The following is a 22,243-nucleotide window of genomic DNA, read 5'->3' on the forward strand; positions in this document are numbered from 1 at the left end:
AAGGCGTCCACGGGTGGTTCAGTGTCACGGCTTAACACTCAGTGGGGCGCAGGCGCACCACGGACCAATCATTAGTACAGGGTCAAAGACCAATCAGAACAGGATCATTGGGATCGAGGATCGAGTCAAGAGAGTCAACCCAAATGGACAGTATCGATGGGATCGATACTCGAGTCTATCGATCCAGGACGGTGCTAGGCTTGGCACAAGGTCTATATATACGGAGGAACTGGCTAATGTAGATAGACAGTTCCGCAGTATGCAATTCAAGCTTGTATTCACGGTATCTTGTGTTTACATTAAGACATCTCGTTGTGCACTCTTTAGCTGCACCGAACTAGGATTGTTTAGAAGTGGCCTTCAACCAGTGTCCCTTTCAGAGGTTCTGTACAAGGGTTCGTCATATTCAGGATAATCCCTAGTGAATCGCCCACGGCTGGACCGGCTCTTAAAGGGGGCCGATATACGCTTAGAATCGATATCTAGCCTTAAAATTTAAAGGATATTTAACAATCAATATAATTTAGTTTTTATACCTAAATACACTTAATGCAGTAAGGATCTATTACTTAGCTCTGTATTTATAACTTATCGTTAGTATAACCCACTAAACGTACTTTAATCTATATAAAGTATAAAAGACTTAATATAAATTTTAAAAATTAATTATAATTCGTAAAATATATATTCTATAACCCTACTCTATACTCGGATTTTATTTATAATTAAATTTTTAAATACTATAAACTAATAACCTTTCTTATTTATATTTATTAATATTCCTTCAAAGCCTCCCTCTAAATATATATAAATTACTTCTATATAGTATATTCCTATAATAATATTAAATAGCAAAACTCTTCTCCTTAAAATTTCCCTCTTAAACTTTTTATTCAATATACCTTTAAAATACTTTTTTTTTTATAATTTTAAATAAAAACTTTTATAATTTAATTTTTAAAAGAATTATACTAACCGAATAATACTTAAACTTTTTTCTATAATATATATAATATATTAAATACTTCAAATATTAACAATTCAGGAGCTTATTATTAATATTTAATTTATAAATATATAAATCGAATTAATTTTTTAATTATTAATAAAATTTAAATTTCCTATATTAGATTTATATTTACGGCTATAGGTAAACGGCTTTATATTATTTTTAAAAGTACCCGCGAAGAGTTTTGATATATAAAACTATTAGCTAAAAGTTTTTCCTTAGCGTTTTATTATTCCTTTTTAAATTTCGTTATATTAATATCGATAAATATTTCCTTCCGTAAGCTAGGGACTTCTAGGATTATTTATTTATTAAATTAGAGGAAAGAAAATTCTTTATAAGTATTAATCTTAATATTTTTAATTAAGTAAAGAGGGATTATTTAATAACGAGTTTAAGAATTAAAATAGAGGGTATACTACTTTATTTACTTACTATTATTAAAGTTTTAAGATAATAAAGGAGGAAGAGATAGCGCGATAAAAAATAGCGTAACTGTATTTAAAGAATACGAAATCTTCGCGCTATATTACTTTAGCGTTGCTAAGGGAGTAGTACGCGCACTGGTTAAATGGGTCGGCCGCGTTTATTTAAACGAGATGGGTTAAGGCTAACCTAGCGATATGGATCGCGGAAGTATAACCAATAGGAAACCACGGAGGATCATAGCAATCATTATGATCATTGGGAATAAACGGAATGATCACTATGATCGGGAGAATCACAGGCCTATATATACGGAGGAAATGGCCGGTGTAGATAGACAGTTCCGCAGTATGCAATTCACATCTTGTATTCACGGCATCTTGTGTTTACATTGAGACATCTTGTTGTGCACTGCTTAGCTGCACCGAACCACGATTATTCAGAAGTGCCTTGGACCAGTATCCCTTTCAGAGGTTCTGGATAGGGGTTCGTCACACACGATGATTTCACTGCGGTGACTAGGCCCGCAATGATAGCGGCTAATACTAAGGAACTGGGTAGGTACGAAGCTATTAAGAATACGAATATAAAATGGGAGATTGGGAGTATAGTAAATAAAGCAAACGGCGTTAAATAGATATAGCTTAAAACTTTTATAGCTACCGTCTCCCGATATTTTAGAAACTGTAAACTAATTTTAAATCGAGTTCAAAATGTGATCCCCACGCTGTATGAAAATTATTTTTAACCAAAGCCGAAAATAAATTTGTCAAAATGAGAGGTGGGGTGGGATGCCGCTCATTAACCACACACCCTGCAAGCGAGTCCGAAAACGGCAAAAAATTTCCCTCGACCGAACAATACAAAGCTCATAAATCCCCGGCACTCCAGTAGCGTCGTTGTATAAGCACCCTCCCCGGGCATCAATCCTGTGCAGCCCAAAGTCGGTATACCAGAGGCCCACGCGTTCCGGGCAGTTGATCCCTGAGCCGGGAGGCATTTGGAGTAGACGGACATGCCGTCGGCGGTCACAGTGGTGATCAAGCCGGCGAGGATGGCGGTTAGGCTGGGGAAATGCATTGTTGTTGCTTGTTTTTGGTGAGTCCTAGCGGTGGCAAGCAACGTGGAGGAAAAGGTCGATGGAGATGCGTGAGGAGGAGGATGGTTGAGGTTAGATGGATGATGGAAAATGAGGGGATGGAAGGGATAGAGGACGGTATTTATCAACGGTTAGGCCTGTCAAGGGTCCGATGGGCAAACGACTGAGAGGATGAAGCTGGTGATGGGCTGCATGGCTATCAGTACGAAAATTCACAAAGGTTGGAACGTTGGTGGATGAGGCTACCGCAAATAGAACCAATATTCGTGACATAATAGATATTGCCGAGGAGTGAGGTTTACGTATACCTTGGACCCAGCGGCAGCGGTGAAGTCTCTCCGTGGCGGAGTTACCGGAACATTGTTTGATTGTTGTTTGGTATAACCATGTTGCTTGGAAATTTCTATGCTGTTGGTTGCTAGTGCACTTCATTACTGAGGCTACAAGGTTGCCGAGCATGGGTTACCGATTGGGACCGAAGACTTCTTAGTGGTGGTGCTGTTGGTAGAACAGACCTTCGGATATGGATTAATCATAGAAAATCTCTACAGTTGTGTTGGTAAGCCGCATGAAAAGTCTTGAAGACCCATCATCGCGATTGACTAGCGCCAACAAGTTAGTTTGACTAAATTCACGATACTTCAAGCCCACATCACTGAAGCCTGTGATGTCACTTTACTCGACAAGGGAAGGTACCCTGGTTGGGACTTTCTGTCATTGTTTGCAACCAAAATTCTACTAGCGACCAGATGGATATACAAATATTTTGTCCGAGTGGTGAATCATTCTCCAATTCCATCAAGGTACGCAGTGATGGCGGTCTGACGCGTTGTCACTGACCCCGGCATCTACCAGCATCGTGATGTTGGATTGACAGCACGCATTACCATTCCCAATCCGTGTATGGGGACGTGACCCCAAGAAGATACCATATGGACAGCAGGAGATCCCAGACTATAAATCTCCATGCTTCCATTGTTCCAAGTCAAACACCACTCCACCCACATCGCCCTATCCTGCTATCATCTCCATCTGAACCTCAACCGCACAACCTTGTCATCCCTTATCCAGGTAAGTCCACTCCGAGCCGAGTTCTCAGCCTGAAATCCCTATGAAACAAACGCCTAACCCCCAATCTCCAGCCTATCTATCATGCGCCTCAGCACTCCCTTAGCAGCGGCAGCAACTCTGCTCCAATCCGCCACCCTCGCCTCAGCTGAAGCCTGGACCTTGTTCTCGTTCATCGACATGGAGCCCTTTCAACCGAACTGGGACGGTGGCCTCTGGCACACAGACTTTGGCTCCCACAACTTCAAGATTGAGAACGAAGATGGCTGCTGGAAGAACGTCGGCGTGCCCTCCATCGCTGAGGTCTGCGTCGACATTGTGCGCACCAGAGCCCACTTCATCGTCGGCGGGACTGGCCAGAGGCGGTGTATGTTTCTTGACCGCGGCAAGCGCGGCTCCAAATCTGCTTTGAAATGCTTCCGCGATACCTACGACCATTCCTGCTTTATCGAGCTGTGGGAGGAGGTGGACTGCACGTGGTAGATTTTGGAGGTGCTGTTTTGGTAGGGTAGAAGGATTGGAAATTGTGATTGCCCACCCAGTTCAGGGAGGATGGGATGGGACGGTGGGAAGAATACCCAAGATGGCTATCATAGTGAGAGAAATGCAACCTCAACCTGACTTGTCTCCGCTGTTATTAGTACAGTGAGAAAGAAGAAAATATTCCTTTCTAGACGGCCATCTGACCCAGGGTACCTATAACGAATGACGTGTCGAATAGAAAAGCTGATGGTCAACATGACCTATAGGACGGTTACAAACGCCACCGTTGCCAATAATTGGGAATGTTGGTGAACGATATTGATAGAACGGTTTCCGGAACCAACGCAATCCCCTTACTTCTTCCACTGACCATCAACAGGCACTTCCTTGCCCCTGGCACGGATAGATTTCCGTTGCACATGGGCCTTGATCTCGGCGTTGCTGTTCTCAATCTCAGTGCTGTTGCCCGCCACACGGTTGCCGAAGCAGCCTCCCTTGTGGCAACACTTCCAAGAGCTGATGAGTCGTTGAAGTTGCCGTTTCCATCGTTGAGCTTCTGATCCTCCTGGGTGTCGTAGCTGCTTCCCTGGCAGTCCCGATTCCTACACCACAAAGTTAGAATTCTGTCCGAAAGGCTTTCGAAAGGTGAAGAGCTGCTTACAGGTACCATCTGCATTTGAAGGCATTCTTGTTGTTGTTCTTGATGGCACTAATCTTGTTGTCTCAGTTGGAGGGGAGGTTGATTTCATGGTGTGCTGTTAGTTTGGTGTTTAGTCCCAGTAGGTAGCTATTGCAGCCAATGATATGTCAACGAGATAAAATGGAACACTCACAACAGTTGTTGGGAGTCAACTCAAAGATGTGGCAGGGGACATCCCACTTGATGTGCTCGCAGGCAAAGACGGAGGCATCCTCTCGGCGAGAGATTCCGCTGTGCTTTGAGACAGGCACATTTGCTGTGGGGGCAGCCATAGCGGAGAAACCTCCCAAAGCGAGGAGGGTGATAAGGGTCTTGAGCTAGAACATCTTGATTGTTGAGATTGAGGATTGGTTCACTGGAGTAGCTTGGGGTTGTTGACTTGAGACTTGATGATGTGTTTGAGTGAAAGAAAATAAGTCGACATATTTCCTCCATTTATACATTTCTTCTCGTCCCTTTTCCAGGCGCATCAACTCACCGAACTGGAATTCGAAACAGGAACATAGCAAGGCCCGAAGCATGAGCAGATACCGCTTACCAGATGCATCACTTAACTCACTGGCTGCTGATACATGGACTTGAGGAACTTTGACGATGTCGGATTAAGCCAGCGGACTAAGCCAGTGCACGTATACTGACAGGGTTTAGAATCCTTTCAGTTGCCACCCCTTCATCGCTTTATCACAGACTCCGAGTTCAAGTTGTTGGCGGATTTTGCATTGGCTATATAACGGGATTTATTTCACAAAGATGCCCTCTCAAAATCTGATGAGGTTTTAGGCAAGACAACTCGAACATTAGCTAGAAACATAATGAAGTTTCTACTAAATCTAGTAGGTAAACCAAGACTTCAGTTGGGATTTGACCTGCTACCCACCCAAGAAATCCGAGAATGCTATGGCGAACCAAAGATACCAGCGTCCCAAACTACATCATCATGAGCCTCATCAATCGGCCTGCAACTGTGATAGGTTGTTGACTGTAACATAGCTGATGACAATGACTAAGACTCTTGGTAAGTTGAAGCGCAGCGTTTTGCCCACGACCATCACGCCAGTGCTGGAACAAAACATTCACCTCACTTACATCATTCTCCTAACATGGAAGGTAACAGGCTTGTTTATTCCTCCAATGTAGCGCTAGGCATGCTACACTGCAGAACAAGACGGGATGCCACCGGGCTATCACTCACCCTAATGTAGCATTTACCAGGCGGCTGGATAATATCAGCTAAAAAATCTGTTGTTCAATGAACAATCTGTATCCGAGTCTGTTATTACATTTGAGATAGATGTATTCATGACAGACAAAGAACATCTTGCCACACCACCTGACAAAATCGACCCTCTGACTCAGAAGAATTACACACAGTACATGCAGTTCACCATTCACATTTTACTTGGGTACCTTGCACAACTTAAAGCACAGAGTTTATATTTCTGTAAAGAAAAAAGGTGTAGATTATTACTCCCGTCACCAACCCTCATACCAATATTATCCCCACGTCATCACCCCCACTCCACATCGGTTTCCCTTAACAACCTCGTTAGCTACCTGAAGTTTACCTAAAACATCAAGAACAAAACTCACTTCCCCTCCCTCTCCCGCTCCCTCTCCCGCTTCCTCTCCCGCTCCCTCTCCCGCTCCCTCTCCCGCTCCCTCTCCCTCTTCCTCTCCCTCTTCCTCTCCTTCACCCTCTCAACCTTCTCCAGCGAAGTCCCCATAATCCAAAGCCCCATCTTTGTGGAAAGGCTGTTCTTCTTGTCCTTCTTCTCCTTTTTGGAGGATTTATCATGGATGGTGGATGAAGATGATGCAGCCTGGTGATCAGGGCTGAAGTTGGGGGTTTTGTGGGAGTTGTCGTGGGTTGGGCAAGTATTTTGGTGGTGGTGGGAAGAAGAAGAAGAAGAAGAAGAAGAGGAAGAAGAAGAAGAAGAAGCCTTAGCGGGCTGTTTTCCCTTCTCCTTGTTTTTGGAGGAGATGGTGGGGTTGGTGAAGTGGGAGTCCATCTTGGTTTGTTGTTGTGGGTTGTGGATTTGTTTGTACGAATGGAAGGGGTGTAGTTTGTTGTGAGTGGTTAGTTGATGGTGACAAGGAATGGGGATGAAGGATGGGAGAGGCTCGAAGGGGTCAAGTTGTTTAAATAATGGTTGACTGGGGGGTAAATTCAGGGGGCTAGGTGAGAGACTCAGTGCTATAACTTTCGACCACAACAGCTGTGTTGACAGAGCAGCTTGACTGTTGGGCACATCTGTTAGAAGTTGTTTTGTATTTTTATGGCTCATGAACTTGGAAACAAGCTGCCAGTCCTCTAGGCCAGAGAACAAATGTTGGGAACAAGGGCCCTGTGATCCATCCACTTTTTTGCGCGACTGAAGAGCAACAATCGTATTGTGCATAGATGATGATAGTTCTCTTTGTCTCACACGTTGGCGGAACCATCACTGGCGGACTGCTGTTGTCTAGCGCTCTCCAGAGCTTGTGATTTCCTATTGACACATTTTCTTCTGCAAGGCTTGCTGTATAGACAAGACATGCTATCCGAGCAGGCCCTGGTGTACAGGGAAGGCTTGCAGAGTTGACATGCCTTGCAGAATTGAGATGCCTGGCAGAGTTGACAATCCTGACAGACGTCGCAACTCTTGCCAGGCACGACCATCCTCGTAGCCTTGCAGATTTGGAGACTGGCAATCAAGTGGGACTTTGTTTTCTCAGTTAGGGCCGGAAGTAGAAACATCTTACACTCTTGGATCACTAGAGGAGAACGACCCTTGGCATTCACTTGATTCATTCAAACACTATGTGCCTAATCGTTCAAAACGCTAGCCAAACCGCCATGCACGCTCGGTAATGTACTTGATTAATAGTTGCAGATACCTCCAACATCATCATCAATAGTCCAAGTACCTGCCAAACCAGGCATCTCCACCTCCTCAGTGACAGTATGAGACATCAGTAACCCAGCCCCCTCCTCGGGTTTTCCAGCAAAGAAGTCGTTCTGACCCGGGCCTTTGTGCACTCTGCTCATGAACCGCTTGGTCCATTCCTCAATGGCAGGTTCACCCGTCTCATCCCTGGCCTGCTTGAGGAAAGAGATGAGTGCTGTGCCGCCAGTTCCCTTGAGAGCACTCTTCTTCCCGTCATCAGCAGCCTTTTGAGCAGTGGCAGCAGCACCACGGGCATCGTAAGCAATCCCCTGAGGCTGCTGGCGAGAAGCAGTAGCGAGGTTGACCTTGCGACGGGCGACCTCGGGACTCCGACTGCGGCTCCGGGCGCGAACTTCCCGGCTGGGCAGGACAATATACCGCGTGACAATAGCAATGTGCTTGTCGCGGAGAGCGCGCAACATGGACAAACAGGCGTCGTAGGCGACTGAGAGAGGTTTGTTGTCCTTGTTCTGCTCGACATATTCGCGAATGTTGGCAACACCTTGAACATCCTGGAGGAATCTAGCATGGGGTCCGGGCATATACTGACGCATCTCCATGATGAAGTTGTGCTTGGGTGCAGGGGCGTGACCTTCACGTCCGCGCTCCTTGGTCGGCTTCTCACCAGTGGGGCGATGGGTGATGCCCAAGACGATGTCGAAGAATTGGATCAGACTGCTCTGGGCATTGCTGCCACCGGCATATTGGCGGTAGGCCTCGGTTCCAGTTCCGTCCTCGTAGATAACGCCGTTGGGCAAACCGGCTTCGCCCATGTTCTTGCTGCCGGCCAAAAAGGGACGGATGCGGTTGTAAAAGATGTTGGGGTCGCAGCTCTCATGCATGCGGACCAACAGGGTGGTCAGATCATCCAGACGCTCCGCAAACGTGCTCAGGCAGCTGGTGACGGCCTTTGCATCGTCCTCCCGGGCAGCAGCGATAGCCCTCAGCATCAGGGGGACGATGGGTGCACCACGGGCTTCCATGGCGACGGAGACCAGGTAAAACCAGGACTCGTCGATGCCACCGGTGAAAGTGCACAAGCTGGCGAGGTTCTCGAGATTGTCGATATCCTCGTCCATGAAAAGGGGCTTGAAGTTCCAGAGACAGACAGCTGCGTAGGTGGCAACTGGCGGCACCTCGAGGTGTTCAGACACCTTCAACAGCGGGACTGAAATGGAAGACGGCAGACGGTCACTGGGACTATCACCGCCCCAGATGTAGCCGTGGGCCATAAAGGAGAGCAGCACGTAGGCTCTGCGCCATTCTGCGTCGTGTTCCAGACCGATGGTGGAGAGCACTGGGAGCCGGTCGATGACCCCGCGCAGCCGCTTGCTGAGAATGAGGGCCTGCAGGTTCGCCGCGATGGCCTCCCATTTGTTGTAGTAGGGATCCGGAAGCCTCGTCAACGGCAGAACGTCCGGGAGGAAGCCGTGGGTTGGAGAGATTCCATAGTTGGCCAGGTCCGGGATGGGCGCCAACATAACGGCAGGAATGTGTTTTTCGTTAGAATGATTAAAGGTAAAGTTGAGAGTCGAAGTGATAATCGCTTCAGTCGAAACAGTCCTGACGCAAGGAGTATACAGAATTGTCTCTGTAATACTCCTCAGCCGTGCGAAAACTCGGTTGAGGCGTGGGCATATGTTAAGAGTTAAGACGTTTGAAGTGTTCGGACCAGAAGACTTGTGGGACGAGATGGGACGGGATAGTCAAGTAATAGATAGAAAAGAGTCAGAGTCGAGGTCAGTGGTTGCTGAGTCGTAAGACAACTTGCGAGGGAGGCGCTGTCTTTTGTAAGCAGCACTTCCAATGAGCGAAAAAGTTTGCCCCTCTTGAAAAAGTTATTATGGGACGGTGCCAAGACGTCAAACACTGCGCCGTTGGCATCTCAGATCAAATCACGGCAAGACAATGGCCAGGCACAGTGGAGACTTGAAGGAAAATATCGCAACCTAGAACCTCAAAGGGCGCGCCCTTTTGCCCTGGGCACTCGAGACGCCGTGTGCCTTTCTCTTCCAGGCTCATGTTGGAACTGCGCCGACCCCGGCCCCTCCTTTGCCCCCCGGCCTGCGGTCACTTCACTATGCCGGTCTGTTCCGTCAGACGTGGGATGTGGACGAGGGTGGCATTTGAATGACAGATGAGCCGAGGAAAGGAATGGAAGGACCTTTTTCTTCAACAAGAAACCTGGAAGTCAGCAGAGCACTGAAGTATGCGGCTGCAATCGATCAAAATGCACACAAAGATCTTGTCTTACCCCGCTATTAGCCGAGGGACCGTGCACACCCGGGCCTCAAGCTCGGGCCAACTGGTGTTTGAGAGTCTTCGAAATAGTGCCAATGCTGAAATGCCAAGACAAAATGGTGCCCTGTCTCGTCATCCGAATGCCAAGGCTACCGCTGTCCCACAGCACGCCCCAGCCTGGTTCTGGCGGCACCTCAACGGCCGCAACGACGACGCTGACGACAACAACAGGGCCCCGTGTTTATGCGCCGATAACTACAAACAGCTGCTTCTTCGAGGACCCCAACATGGCAGTCCAGCAGCATGTCCTGAACTGGCTGTACAGTGTCTTGACAAGTGTATGTTCCAATTGCTACCTCGATATCGCGATAGAGCCATACTAACTGCTACCCCTCTCCGCCAACAGGAATATCGAGATGTCAACCGTGCCTACAGCGATGTTGCCCAGGCCCTCGCGCAATATCCCTCCCTCTCCCCGAGGACCGATGTCCACAGTATGCTCATGCTGCCTTGATGAATGATTGCGCGCGCATGGCCAGCTCACTGACGATGCGCTGCGACAGCCTTCCCCAACGGTTCATCAGCTCTCCTGGTTCGCCTGACCGGCACCATCCCCGTCCTGTTTCGCGGCACAACATATCGATTCCCGATATCACTATGGGTTCCCCATGCCTACCCGCAGGAAGCGCCCCTAGTCTACGTGACCCCGACCGAAAATATGATGGTGCGCCCCGGTCAGCATGTTGATCCGCAGGGACAGGTCTACCATCCATATCTCGCGGGCTGGGCTGGGTTTTGGGACGTATGTGCTCTTCCCGACGATACTATGGGGTTATCTGGTACTCGAAGCTGATTATCCCGTTGCAGAAGTCTAGCATTCTCGACTTTCTCGCCATTCTGCGAGATGTCTTTGCCAAAGAGCCGCCAGTAGTGGCTCGACAGCCAGGGGGACCGCCGCCTCCACCAGCTCAGCAATTGCAACCGGCATCACCACCTCCTGTTCCTCCCCTCCCGCCTGATCTCGCCTCCAGGCCATCAATTCAGGCTCAACATCACAGCCCGGAAAATGCGCCGAGACCACCACCCCCTCCACCAAAACCCGGCATGCAAGTCGACCCACGACAACCTCCTGTCCAAGGGTCACCTCGAGCCGGTCCCCCAGTACCTCCATTACCACCAAAGCCAGGACGTCCTATAAGCCAGTATGCCGGTGAAGATCCAAGACTGCATCATGAGCAACAAGCGAGACCGGGTCCATCACGATACGACACAGCACCCCCATTACCACCCCAAGCGCCCCAGTCTCCTCCGGTACCACCACGTCCCTTCCACCCTCCAGTCCAGCAACAACCACCACCACCACCACCAGGCCCCCAATACCAACGTTCTCCCCCTCCACCAAGCAACTACTCCCCGGGACCCCCTCAACCCCCTTATCTCCCCAACGACACTCGCCGCGCCCTCCCTCCACAACAACAATTCACCCCCCTCCACCAACAACAATGGCAACAACCCCAAGCTCAACCTCCCATCCAACAACCCCCACCACCCCAACCCAATCCCCCCGTCCCGGACATCATGGACTCGGAAGACCTAACTCTTTCCATTCCACCCACCACAACCTCGGCGCCACCCATCCCCCCAAACCCTGAAAAAGACGCGCTCCTCCGCCAGCTCGCCTCAACACTGTTTACACTACGGCAGCAGGCCCGCGACCAGAACAACTCCTCCCTTGCAGGTCTGCAATCGCAGCGGCAAGCCATGGCGGCAGCAAGCCAAAGAATGCAAGCTGAGTTGGCGCAACTGACTCAGCTTTCGAACCTCCTGACGTCCAACACCTCCATCTTGCAGGACTCGCTCAGAAAGGCAGACGCAGTGATTGAGAGCTCGTCTCGTCTTCCAGAGCCGAATATTGACGAGCTTTTAGTGGCTCCGACAGTGGTGGGGAACCAGCTTTACGATCTTGTCGCCGAAGAGAGGGCGTTGGCGGATGCGATTTTTGTGCTTGGGAGGGCGGTGGAGCGGGGACGGATCGCGCCGCAGACCTTTGCGAGGTTGACGAGGAGTCTGGCGCGGGAGTGGTATCTCAAGAAGGCGCTGGTGAAGAAGATTGGGGTTGGGATGGGGTTGAGTACCGGTGTTGGGTACTGAACGGTCGCAAGATAAATGGAAAAAATAACAGGCAGTGATAAGAACAGAAGCGTTCATCTATCATTTATCTAATGCTACTTGGTACTTTCCAGCACAAGGCCGACTATCGGTTGTTTTGTGTGCCCTGTCTTTTGTCTTAAACATGTCTTAACAATGATCCAAGATGTCTCTAATCCTCCCCAAGAGTTCTCTTCTCTCCTCAAAAAAAAAAAAAAAAAAAGCTACAGTTTAGGCCAACCCATGGTTCTCTCTCCCTGTCCTTGCCCCAAAACAACCCTCTTACCACCATCCTCTCCAGCCTCTCCACCGCCACCCGTAGTCTCCTCCTCCTCCCACCTCCTCCAATCAACAACCCTCGACGGCCTAGGATGCTGCAACCTACAATTCGGCGTAGCAACAACAACATCCCAATCCTCTTCTTTATTCCCTCCTCCTCCTCCCCCAACCGCACTCCCGTCCCGACTACTCCTCTCCTGCATCATCTTTCTCGGACTGATCAAATTCCCCCCTCCCGCCTGATGCCTAGCAGCACTCAAACTAGCCCTCCGTTCCCTCAACCGTCTCCCAATCCCCAACGCTGCCGCCGCCGCCCTCTTCCCCCAGCTCAAACTGGAACGTCTGCTCCCCCCTCCCTGCTTCACCGCGTGCACCAGATCTGGACTCAAGACCGGGCCCACACCGCCAGCTTTATTCCTCCACGCTTCACCTCCCTTTTTACCCAAGGAGGAGGGGTATAAACCCTGCTGAAGATGCTTCTTTGTAACAGCTACAGGACGCTGTACCTCTGCTGTTTCATGGCCGGGCGTGAAATTTCCAGGAGAGTAATGACTAGCCGTGGGACTAACGCTAATGATCGAGGTGGTAGTAGCTTGGTGAATAACAACACCACCCTTCACAACAGGCGGTGAATCGCGGTGATGATGAAAGCAATTGCCATCACCTGTGACAGGGATTATATCCCTCGTCTTGGATAAGAAGGCCTTGTCCAAGAATGGATCAGAGACCACCATGGTGGGGGCAGTCGTGCTCGTCTCCCAACTGTGTTTCGTCTCGAGGGTGCCATAGCTCTTCCTGTCGGGAAGGATGCGGCCATCTCTTGCGCTGGTGGGGTGGAAAAGCGTCGGCTTGGTGGTAGCAGTCTTGTTGACGAGTTCGGCGGAAGAAGGCGGTTCGTAGCTAGGTTGTGGTGCTGGTTTGGAAGAGATGGGCTCTTGTTGTTTCCCCGCCGGCGCAGGATTCGTCCGCGGAACCCTCCACATGGTCCCCTTGACAAAAAAGCTCGAGTCACGCCTAGGAGTGAGAGACAGCCCGTCTGGCTTTGCAGTGGTGGTGGTATTCGCGCGCAAGACTCTGCTGCCCAGAGGCTTGCCGGCGGTGCTCTGCTGGACAACCCCCACGCTGTGTCTTGTTGTGATGGTCACCTTCGTCGTACCCTCAGCGGTCTTCATCCCAGCCGCCGCCGGCATGCTCTCCCTCCGTCCCGTCAACGACAATGCTCTCAACGCCCTTGCTCCTCGTCTCAACTCGGACACCGAAGGCCGTCTCACCGAATTGCGAGACTTCACCAGCTTGTTCGACGATGAGCCTCTGCTCTTCTGAGACCCCGAGGTCGAGCTCACCGTTCTCGGACGACTAAGGTGTTCAAACATGCCGATCCTATCCTTGACAGGAGACTCCTTGGTAGCAGTACCTTCCCCAGCACCATCTTGGGACAAGTTTCCATACCCTCTCGACGACTTGCGAAGTGCCTCCTCCACTTTGGCCGGAAAAGGGGTGGTAGATTGTGGGGAGAAGGAGGAAGAAGAAGCAGTAGTGCTGCTCGAGTCGCGGTGTGTCCTGACAGCAACCGTGGTGGAGACCATGATGGGAAGACTGGGTCCGGATTTGACAGGAGCGGTCTCCCGTCTGGTTCTCCAGTGTTGTAAAAAAGGCGACGGTGGTGGCCCTGGTAGTATCCTCCGTCCGACACCACTGTCACTGAGGCGGGCCACCGCCTTTTCCTTTGACTGCTTGGTGGGACTTTCGTTGGGAGGAGGCTTGACGGTGGAGATTTTGACAGAGAGTGTTCGTGCTTGGAGCAGCGGTCTCGATGGGGTGCTTCTCAATTTACCCCCGTGTTCAAAGGCTTCGGCGAGGGCTCGAGTACGTCTTCTGGTGATGGGCTCGCTGGCTGGCGCTTCCGTGTGGTCACTGTTGCGTGCCCTCGGCGGTGTTTCGGAGCTCGGGTGCTTGCGGTTGTTTGCCTGGCCTGGCTGGGCTTGGTAGATTCGTTCTGGAATCGCTTTCTTGTTTGGACTGGCAGACTCGCTCTTGGGATGCTTTGACACGGACGACTTGGCTGACGACCCAGCCAACACAGCTTGCTCAAACGCCATGCGCAAATCCGCCACGCTGTGTCTGTTTCTCTTGACGGTATTTTCCCCCTCTCGTCCTACCTCGATGGATGACTGGCTCTGTTGCTTGCCTCTGACTGTCGAGACACTGCCGCCTGCCTTGGGATCTGTCTCGCTCGTCCTCGACGCTCTGAGGCTTGCAACAGCTTTGGGGTGCTCGACAAAGACCGGCTTGGAAGAACTCACTGCTGCACGAGTGATGATGGGCAAGGTAAAGGGGTCACCACCTCCTTGTTCAAACATCTTTCGTCTCTCGGCAACAAGCTTGGGGTCCCAACCCTTCCTTTCTTCGGGCACAACACCACTGTCTCGCTTCTGTCCATCATGCTGCTGCTTTAGCTGGAACTGCGTGGAAGGTACCTAATCTTCCGTGTTCCCCGACTTTTGCTGATGGCGGATTATGAAGGGACTGGCTTCCAGGCGGGAAACCTTCTTGATCGGCGAGCTCGACTGTGGGTACATTGGCAGGCCGTCAGGATCGTGAAGCTTGGGTCCAGCAGCTGGCGTCGGTGTTCTTGGAGATATTGCTTCTCTTTCTGGTCCCTCTGCTTCGGAAAATGGGATGGCGATACGGGGGGGTTTGGTGAAAGGCGAGCCCTCGGTAAAGATGGGTCGAGGCTCGGTTCGCGGTCGTGCTCGGTTTTGCTTCTGGGTGTTCAGGGCAGTCGCTGGCGCTGGTTTCAACGGCGACGGGCCGTGGCGAGTCTCTTGTGCATTGACTTTGCTTACTGCGTCGGCAATCTCAAACTTGGACACCAGGCTGGCCAGGCCGGGCGCTGTGCTTCGAGCCGGGGGAGTTAGTTCCAGGAAGGCCATGCCCTCCATCCCGCGGTGCACATTCGGGCGGCGGGTTGCAAGGGTGGGTGTCTCGTGGGCGTGGACGCTCTTCACGGGTGAGGTAAAGGAGCTTTGAGTGCTGATGCTACTGTCGCCATATCTTTTGCGTGGGAGTCGGAGGGGCTCTGGTTTGAGTTTGGAATCGGAGTAGTCTCGCTTGGTGCTTCTTGTTGGGAGGACTGTATCGTTGAGCGTCAGTGTCGGGATTTGGGTGGCCATTTCGGTTTCAGTCGCAGTTCTTGTGGCAAAGGGTCCAGTGTAGGAGTAACGAAGATGCGGGCAGAGATGGATGACTGAGGCTGGTTTTGCTTCTGTGATGGAGTTAATCCGAGCGCCCAGGTGGTTGAGGATGGAAGGACCAGATTCCAAGATCACGTTCGGGTCCCAGCAGCTGGGCATCGCTCCTTCCATCTGCTATCAGGTAACGTCACTTCTATCTTTCCTGGTCCCGCTCAGAAAGACACCATTGGTAACCTCTTCGCGGCAAAATACGTCCAGTAAAACACAGCATTGTCCCGCGATGGCGTTCCCACCAAATCCTCAGCCAGCGCAGCCAACACCCAGTCAGTGTAAAAGGCAAACAGAACGCTCAACATGAACACAGCAACTCCTGTCGCTGCCAGACAACCGACTCCCACAATCCCCACGCATCCTCCACTTCCGCTCATCATCAGCCACGACAGGACAATCACTACCATGACCATCAGGAGCACAACACCCCCAAACACCCCAGTAATGATCCTCAACTGCTGGTTCCCCATGATATGCTTCGACACGATATTCATGATGCCCACAAACCCGACGACGACCCCAAGCACATACAACGGGACCCAATACCACACCCGATGATACCTCCCCTTCAGCCCTGGCAAATGATACCCATGCCATTCGTCGTCATCACCATCGTCCTCCCGCTGAGTCAATCTAACCCTACTCCCCGTTCCCATCGGCGCTTTGAGAGGGTAGTAATGCCCCAAATGCACATCCGCCGCCGAAGTCCTCGGTCCAGGACGGTCATCCGTTGGTGTCCTCTGATACGTCGATTCGGGATAGTCATAGCCGTACCCACCATCCCCATACACAAAGTACCCTTGCTCCTCCTCCACAACCTTTGGCTGCTTTTCTTTCTTGGGCTCATCATGTGTCTCCCATGCCGCCTGGATGGTCATGCCCGTTAATGTGACCGACAACACCAGCTTCCATACCGCGACCAAAATAAACGGCCAAGTGCGTCGACATCTCGCCATTGTTAGTGATGTCAAGACAAGCGTAATGACAAACCCAACGGCAGCAACAGAGAGGTTGAACCGTCGGTGTTTGAGCCGTTTCCAGACTAGAATTGGGTTTCTGCCGCGGGAGAGCATATACGCAGTGAAGTAAGTGAGAATGTGGCTGGCCATTCCGATGGCGCCGTAGGGGAGCGCGTAGCATTGGATTTGCTCTTGGACGGTGCCGCCGTCCTCGTAGGGGTCTTTGGAGAGCCATTCGCTCAGGCTAAACGCTTGACATGGGCGAATGAGGAGGGCTGTAGAGAAGAGGAAAAGATTTCGTATCGGTACGCTTGACATTTTTTTTGGTATTTTCTAGAATGAAGCATGATGGCGCGACGCATCCAAAGCTGGGGTGGTGTTGTTTTAACCAGCACAGCTCCCGTCCAGCTGGAGATGGCTGCCTCTTGGTAATGGTCTTGGGATAGCCGGCCTGCATGATGGCGCCAGGGGCTCAAGAGAGAGCCTCACGACGTGGTACCAGAAGTTCCCCTTGAAGGTCGGTGATGTTCAAGATGCGGCCAGAATTGCCAGGCATTTTGCCCAATTTGACTTGAGCTGCATGCCTCATTATGCAGACCGACTTTGGAGTTCTCATACACCTACAATCTCACCCATTCGCACAGAATCAAGGCCGTCTTCAAAGATCTCGCAAGGCTCTGTGCAACCCAACAATGCATGTCTCCCAGAGTGCACCCAGCGCATGCATAGCCGAAGCCACAGAAGTCGTGGTGTGCTTCATTGGCCCCAATGGTAGTCAACCCGCGCTAAACACCCGGAGCAAATGCGGCACAGCCCCCTGTGATGGAGCAAGGGTCGATGGTTTGGAGGGCCAAGCCTCTATTGAAGTTTCACCGACTTATCAACTCTTCATTTGTGCTTCTCATTCACCGACGTTGATATCAAATCTCGGGATAAACATCTCTGCACAGCGTCAGCAACTTCCACCGTGACACAAAGCAAGGAATACTCACATCCTCCGATTCAACGGCATTTCCCTCCTCACCTTGGCCAGCAGCTCCCTATCAATCACAGCAGTAGCAATCTCTGGCTCTGGATTGTCTTCTCCTTCACGCCCCTTGATCTCGGCCACGATCTTGCCCCATGGATCAACAATCATGCTGTGCCCGTAACTAACCCTCTTCTCATTATGTCTCCCGACCTGCGCAGCAGCAACGACATAAGACTGTGTCTCTATCGCCCTCGCCCGTAAAAGCACTTCCCAATGTGCCTTTCCTGTTGGGACTGTAAAAGCAGAAGGATATGTGATGATCTCTGCGCCCCTTCGTCGCAACGCCAAACTCATCTCCGGGAAGCGCATCTTGCACGTTGTCAGCAAATGATCACTCTCCGGCATATGACGAGAAGACAAACATCAAAACAAATCGCACTCCCCACCCTCCCCACCCCCTCTACGTCCCACACCTCCCCGACCTTCTCCCCCGCCTCAACCACTGCACTCTCCTTCAACACCGGCCCTCCGCTCTCCCCCAGGTCAACATCAAACAAGTGCACCTTCTGATAGGTATGAACAATGTGGCCGTTCTCATCTATCCAGATCACCGTGTTGCGGATCTTGGTCTTGGGGTCTGTCCAACTTGGCTCGTGGATGCCAACATGGATGGCCAGGTTGTGTTTTTTGGCTTCGGCGCGGAGACCGGTGACGAACTCGGATTTGTTGGTGGGCTGGCAGAGGGAGAGGGACTCGGTGGGGGAGGAGGCAATGTAATCGGAGGCTTCGGGGAGGAAGAGGGCTTTGCAGTTGAGGGAGGCGGCGCGGGCGATGAGGGTGCGGCATTGGGTGAGGTTGTGAGGGAGGGAGGAGGTGGATGTCAGTTGGCCGATGGCTATGAGGGACATTTTTTAGAAGACTTCCAGGTGTGAAATGAGGACGGCACGAAGGAAGAAGGTAAAGAAAACCAATCCCGTGGGCTGAGTACAGGCCGAATGTGAATGAGTGAGATGAGGCTCTCAGTCAGTAGCTGTTTGTGTCGATGTTGAGAGTGACAGAGAGCAAGCATCGGGCACTGTGGGGGAGCTCGCCCCGTTATCGGACTTGTGGGGCCGGCCCGGATAGCGACCTCTTCAGCTCCGGAGATGGCGTCATTTGTTGGACACCAAACATGGTGAGAGTAATGGGGAGATTACTCTGTCGCGTCACTTTTGCGGTCCAGACACTGGCCATTATCTTCCCCAGTTGGGATAGCTTTGGGTTGGGGCCTGGCATCACACTGCGAAGGGCGACGACATGAACTCCCTCAGCCACCTCAGCACCACTGCTTCAACATTACCCCTTTATCATTGCCTGAACAGTCGCCTGCAAATATGAAAGAAGTTTTTCAATCAGCTTTGACTGATGAGCTGAGGGAAGAGCTGACAAAAGCGTGTCACCATTCATCTCACCACCGGCAATCCATGGCACCAAATGAAGTTACATCATCCGGACCAGTAGCAAAAGGGAGGACCGGCTACGAGACTTCCAGTTTTATCATCTTCATCAAACCTCTGAAGCGACTTGTCAGTCTTCACCTGGTCCCAAATTGAATCGACTTGCGGTGGTGAAGCACAATGTGGGTCTGGGTCAACAACAATGCTAAGACGACAATCCTAAGAGCACACCCCAAACACACCATTGCGGCCACCACTGCGCCCAAACCAATGGTCTGTTTTTAATCACCAGACTTTCATTGTCCTAAACTCTGGTAGCATTATCCCGCCCGATCCGCGCCCTCTTAGAAGCCATGATGGGCTCCAAAATATGACCACGCAGCAATTTCGTGGCCAGGCTTGCTCCTGCTCCATTTCCACCAGATCCATTGCCATTGTTTACTACCAAGCAACAATCCTATGGAAAAGGAGAAGTATTTCCATACAGCCTACCCACCATCCATTATTTACTTTGCCATTCACCATCACCAGTTCCTCGGTCCTTAAATACTTCTCCAGCATGGGTTTCAAGCAGCTCTTTCTTTTCCACTAAACACCACAGCCAACGTGGACTTCAGTCAAATCGACAACTCTCTTGATCTTTTTTTTGTCTAGAGTTGTGCCGCCTCGACATAAACGATCGCTTCACGGTATCCAGCCAAGCCCACGCAAGTGCGCCTCAGCAACATCAACAACCACCAAGATCAGGGAGATCAAGGACACTCTCTTCAAGATGTCCACCCCAACCTCCACCACCCTCGCACCGGGGCCTCCACCAACAAACTTCTACCCCTCAACCCAAACCTTCATCCTCCTCGCCCCGGCCCCCCCATCAGGCGAACTCGCCCCCGTCCCCCTCACCCCAAAGGAAGTCTCCGAAATCTACGCTGACGCCTCCTCCCTGTCGATTCTCTACGGCTCCCAAATCGGGGCCTGCATCTCCATCCTCGCCGTCGTCCTCCTCATGACCCCCCTCCCACGATTCAAGCGCTGGCCGACAATTATCTCCATCCTTGCCCTCGCGCTCAACACGACGAGAATGGTCCTCCTCAGTTTGTTTTACCCGTCCTCCTGGGCGTCGCTGACGGCGATTTTTCTCGGGGATTACTCGGCCGTCTCGCAGAAAGATATCAATATCTCTGTTGCTGCCACGTTGTTGTCTGTCCCGGTCACGATGCTGATCTATGCCGCGCTGTTTGTGCAGGCGTGGAGTATGTTGAGTTTGTGGAGGGATGTGTGGAAGTGGCTTGCCGTTGGGGTGAGTATCGGGGTTGGGTTGGTCACTGTTGGGTTCAACTTTGCGGGTGCGGTTATTCAGGCTAGGGGGGTGTTGGGGATGACGGTGCCAAGGAACGGGGTGTGGGTGAGGCAGGTTTATTTGGGGATGATGACGGGAGGGATTTGCTGGTTTTGCTTCTTGTTTAATGTTAGGTTGGTGATGCATATGTGGGAGACTAGGAGTGTGCTGCCGGGGTGGAAGGGGTTGAAGGCGATGGATGTGTTGGTTATTTGTAATGGGGTGTTGATGTTTGTGCCCGGTAAGTCTTTTGTAGTTGTTTGTCTTTGGGTAGGTGGACGGGACTGACAAAAGAAATAGTGATCTTCGCAGCATTGGAGTTCGCCTCCTTCACCAACTTTGAATCTGCCTCTTTGACGCAGACGTCTGTTATTGTTGTTCTTCCCCTTGGGGTATTGGTCGCGCAACGGCTTGCTGCGGCACCGTCACGATACGCCTCGCCGACTGGCACAACTACCGGCATGACCGGCAGCTCAAGCATGGGCTCCAACCCCCGATCGAGAAACCAAACCTCCAGCATGGCCACCCAGCGTCCACTCCTCAGTCACGACCGTCGTGGCAGCGCATCCTCCTACAACGCCCACGGCTTCCAAGGCAAGAACCACGTTGCTGTTTCTGCTGACCAACAACAATGCCCCCGCCGTCACAGCAGAAAGGACCACCCTGACAATTTGATCATGGAGGAGAAGCCGAGCAGTCAGCACCACAGCCCTTTTTCGCCTTTGTCACCTACGTTTGGAGGGAAGGGAGGCGCTGGTTTGAGGATGCCAGATGCAGCTGGGCAGGAAAGTAACAACGGGGGTGTGATGGTTGAGAGGGAGATTAGGGTGGAGAGGGACGGCTTGAGCGCGGCGGAGGTGAGAAACTCGGATGGCTCATAGAGCGGGACCAGTCTGATGTCGCTGAGGTCGTTGAGGAGTCCCAGGAGTCCGAGGTGGATAGTTTGAGACGGATGGAGACAAAATGGGCGGGGTTGTTTATTCGTTTCATTCCTGGTGGTGGTTTTGGTAATTATCTTTTTGTTTCTTCAGAATCATCTTTTTCTTTTCTTCGCGGTGTGATGTCGGTCGGTATTGTGATACTGCGCTTGTTGCACATGGATGTACTTATACCTTAGTTTGCAATTTTTGATGGGGAATATGCGATTTCAATGGTACCACCTTACTTAAACATGGCATGGCGATTGGTGTTGTGAGGTGTGATGTCTGGAAGCATCGTGAAGTGAAGGCATTTCTAGCCCCAAATCATTAAACGACTTTGAGTTCAAATGACTGTACCAAAAAATATGCAGCCCTTAATGACAAAAGTCTATCTTCATTTGATATGAAGCATCTTGCACCTGCACCTCTGCGTCCCATCGCATCTCAATCATGACGCATAGCTCGAGCCCAGATCACCATCGAACTGGTTGTTTGGCCGAGCGGTCTAAGGCGGTAGACTCAAGATAACATCTTCCACTCAGAAATGAATGGTATTCTACTCTCGAAAGAGGCGTGAGTTCGAATCTCACAGCAATCATCACTTTTTGCACCACCTCCACTAACGGTGGAGGCTTTCTCGCTGGGTGCCACCTGTGGGAATCAGTAGATAATGGTGCTGGGAAACAAGTCAGATCTATGCAAATGGGAGCATGAGGTTACAAGACAGCTTGGTTTGTTACTTGGATCTCCACGAAGGTGTAAGAGCTGTTTGCCTGGGATTGACAGAGACCAGTGGCGAGAGAAGTGCTCATCCTTGAGTAGAAAATTTAGGGGCCTCAAGGAAAACCTTTCCAGATACTTGGATTCTTGAACAGATGTCTTATAGTCGTTCAGAGAGAGAAGAGATACTAGTTGATGGATGATGAAAAGTCTCTTCAAGATGCTCAAAAGCATGCGACGCAATGAGAAGCAGTAAAAAGGGGCAGACCGACACTAT

At 50.9% G+C, this 22,243-nt stretch overlaps 10 protein-coding genes and 1 non-coding gene across 11 annotated transcripts; 4 read left to right on the plus strand and 7 right to left on the minus strand.

The window, feature by feature from the left end:
- Nucleotides 1–2,236: 2,236 nt before the first annotated feature.
- Nucleotides 2,237–2,515, minus strand: QC761_401333 (uncharacterized protein; the record flags this gene model as incomplete). Its single annotated transcript, XM_062878421.1, has 1 exon — nt 2,237–2,515. One exon carries the CDS (start codon nt 2,513–2,515, stop codon nt 2,237–2,239), a length of 279 nt encoding a protein of 92 aa, XP_062731853.1.
- A 1,171-nt stretch (nt 2,516–3,686) lies between these two features.
- QC761_401334 (uncharacterized protein) lies at nt 3,687–4,085 on the plus strand (the record flags this gene model as incomplete). Its single annotated transcript, XM_062878422.1, has 1 exon — nt 3,687–4,085. The coding sequence occupies one exon, from the start codon at nt 3,687–3,689 to the stop codon at nt 4,083–4,085; it is 399 nt and encodes a 132-aa protein (XP_062731854.1).
- Nucleotides 4,086–4,438: 353 nt separating this feature from the next.
- QC761_401335 (uncharacterized protein) lies at nt 4,439–5,057 on the minus strand (the record flags this gene model as incomplete). Its single annotated transcript, XM_062878423.1, has 4 exons — nt 4,439–4,526; nt 4,559–4,687; nt 4,747–4,807; nt 4,919–5,057. The coding sequence occupies 4 exons, from the start codon at nt 5,055–5,057 to the stop codon at nt 4,439–4,441; spliced, it is 417 nt and encodes a 138-aa protein (XP_062731855.1).
- A 1,314-nt stretch (nt 5,058–6,371) lies between these two features.
- Nucleotides 6,372–7,184, minus strand: QC761_401337 (uncharacterized protein; the record flags this gene model as incomplete). The annotated part of the gene is given in 2 exon segments (XM_062878424.1): nt 6,372–6,709; nt 6,725–7,184. The coding sequence occupies 2 exon segments, from the start codon at nt 7,182–7,184 to the stop codon at nt 6,372–6,374; spliced, it is 798 nt and encodes a 265-aa protein (XP_062731856.1).
- Nucleotides 7,185–7,645: 461 nt separating this feature from the next.
- Nucleotides 7,646–9,193, minus strand: BNA2 (Indoleamine 2,3-dioxygenase; the record flags this gene model as incomplete). Its single annotated transcript, XM_062878425.1, has 1 exon — nt 7,646–9,193. One exon carries the CDS (start codon nt 9,191–9,193, stop codon nt 7,646–7,648), a length of 1,548 nt encoding a protein of 515 aa, XP_062731857.1.
- A 696-nt stretch (nt 9,194–9,889) lies between these two features.
- On the plus strand, nt 9,890–12,245 carry STP22 (Suppressor protein stp22 of temperature-sensitive alpha-factor receptor and arginine permease). The gene is made up of 4 exons (XM_062878426.1): nt 9,890–10,291; nt 10,360–10,447; nt 10,517–10,755; nt 10,821–12,245. Exons 1-4 carry the CDS (start codon nt 10,049–10,051, stop codon nt 12,102–12,104), a joined length of 1,854 nt encoding a protein of 617 aa, XP_062731858.1. The 5' UTR covers nt 9,890–10,048; the 3' UTR covers nt 12,105–12,245.
- Nucleotides 12,246–12,325: 80 nt separating this feature from the next.
- On the minus strand, nt 12,326–14,740 carry QC761_401360 (uncharacterized protein; the record flags this gene model as incomplete). The annotated part of the gene is made up of 1 exon (XM_062878427.1): nt 12,326–14,740. The coding sequence occupies one exon, from the start codon at nt 14,738–14,740 to the stop codon at nt 12,326–12,328; it is 2,415 nt and encodes an 804-aa protein (XP_062731859.1).
- A 1,046-nt stretch (nt 14,741–15,786) lies between these two features.
- QC761_401365 (uncharacterized protein) lies at nt 15,787–16,902 on the minus strand (the record flags this gene model as incomplete). Its single annotated transcript, XM_062878428.1, has 1 exon — nt 15,787–16,902. The coding sequence occupies one exon, from the start codon at nt 16,900–16,902 to the stop codon at nt 15,787–15,789; it is 1,116 nt and encodes a 371-aa protein (XP_062731860.1).
- Nucleotides 16,903–17,276: 374 nt separating this feature from the next.
- STE2 (pheromone alpha factor receptor) lies at nt 17,277–21,495 on the plus strand. Its single transcript, XM_062878430.1, has 2 exons — nt 17,277–20,567; nt 20,627–21,495. The coding sequence occupies exons 1-2, from the start codon at nt 19,763–19,765 to the stop codon at nt 21,205–21,207; spliced, it is 1,386 nt and encodes a 461-aa protein (XP_062731861.1). The 5' UTR covers nt 17,277–19,762; the 3' UTR covers nt 21,208–21,495.
- Nucleotides 17,505–19,105, minus strand: NIT2 (Carbon-nitrogen hydrolase; the record flags this gene model as incomplete). Its single annotated transcript, XM_062878429.1, has 3 exons — nt 17,977–19,105; nt 17,577–17,923; nt 17,505–17,526 (listed from the first exon to the last, which is right to left on the minus strand). The coding sequence occupies exons 1-3, from the start codon at nt 18,460–18,462 to the stop codon at nt 17,505–17,507; spliced, it is 855 nt and encodes a 284-aa protein (XP_062731862.1). The 5' UTR covers nt 18,463–19,105.
- A 237-nt stretch (nt 21,496–21,732) lies between the features above and the next one.
- On the plus strand, nt 21,733–21,844 carry QC761_0062110. The gene has a single exon. It is a non-coding gene; the product is annotated as a tRNA-Leu (tRNA).
- Nucleotides 21,845–22,243: the final 399 nt, after the last annotated feature.

This window comes from Podospora bellae-mahoneyi, chromosome 4 (assembly GCF_035222275.1).
Source record: "Podospora bellae-mahoneyi strain CBS 112042 chromosome 4, whole genome shotgun sequence".
Taxonomy (NCBI): domain Eukaryota; kingdom Fungi; phylum Ascomycota; class Sordariomycetes; order Sordariales; family Podosporaceae; genus Podospora; species Podospora bellae-mahoneyi.

What these genes read in the sequence shown, in the direction of transcription:
- STP22 (XM_062878426.1), top strand. Translation starts at nt 10,049, where the DNA reads ATGCTGAAATGCCAAGACAAAATGGTGCCCTGTCTCGTCATCCGAATG. An exon ending in TGTACAGTGTCTTGACAAGT is followed by an intron (nt 10,292 to 10,359) that starts GTATGTTCCAAT and finishes CTCCGCCAACAG; the next exon opens with GAATATCGAGATGTCAACCG. An exon ending in CCCGAGGACCGATGTCCACA is followed by an intron (nt 10,448 to 10,516) that starts GTATGCTCATGC and finishes GCGCTGCGACAG; the next exon opens with CCTTCCCCAACGGTTCATCA.
- STE2 (XM_062878430.1), top strand. Translation starts at nt 19,763, where the DNA reads ATGTCCACCCCAACCTCCACCACCCTCGCACCGGGGCCTCCACCAACA. An exon ending in GGTGTTGATGTTTGTGCCCG is followed by an intron (nt 20,568 to 20,626) that starts GTAAGTCTTTTG and finishes CAAAAGAAATAG; the next exon opens with TGATCTTCGCAGCATTGGAG.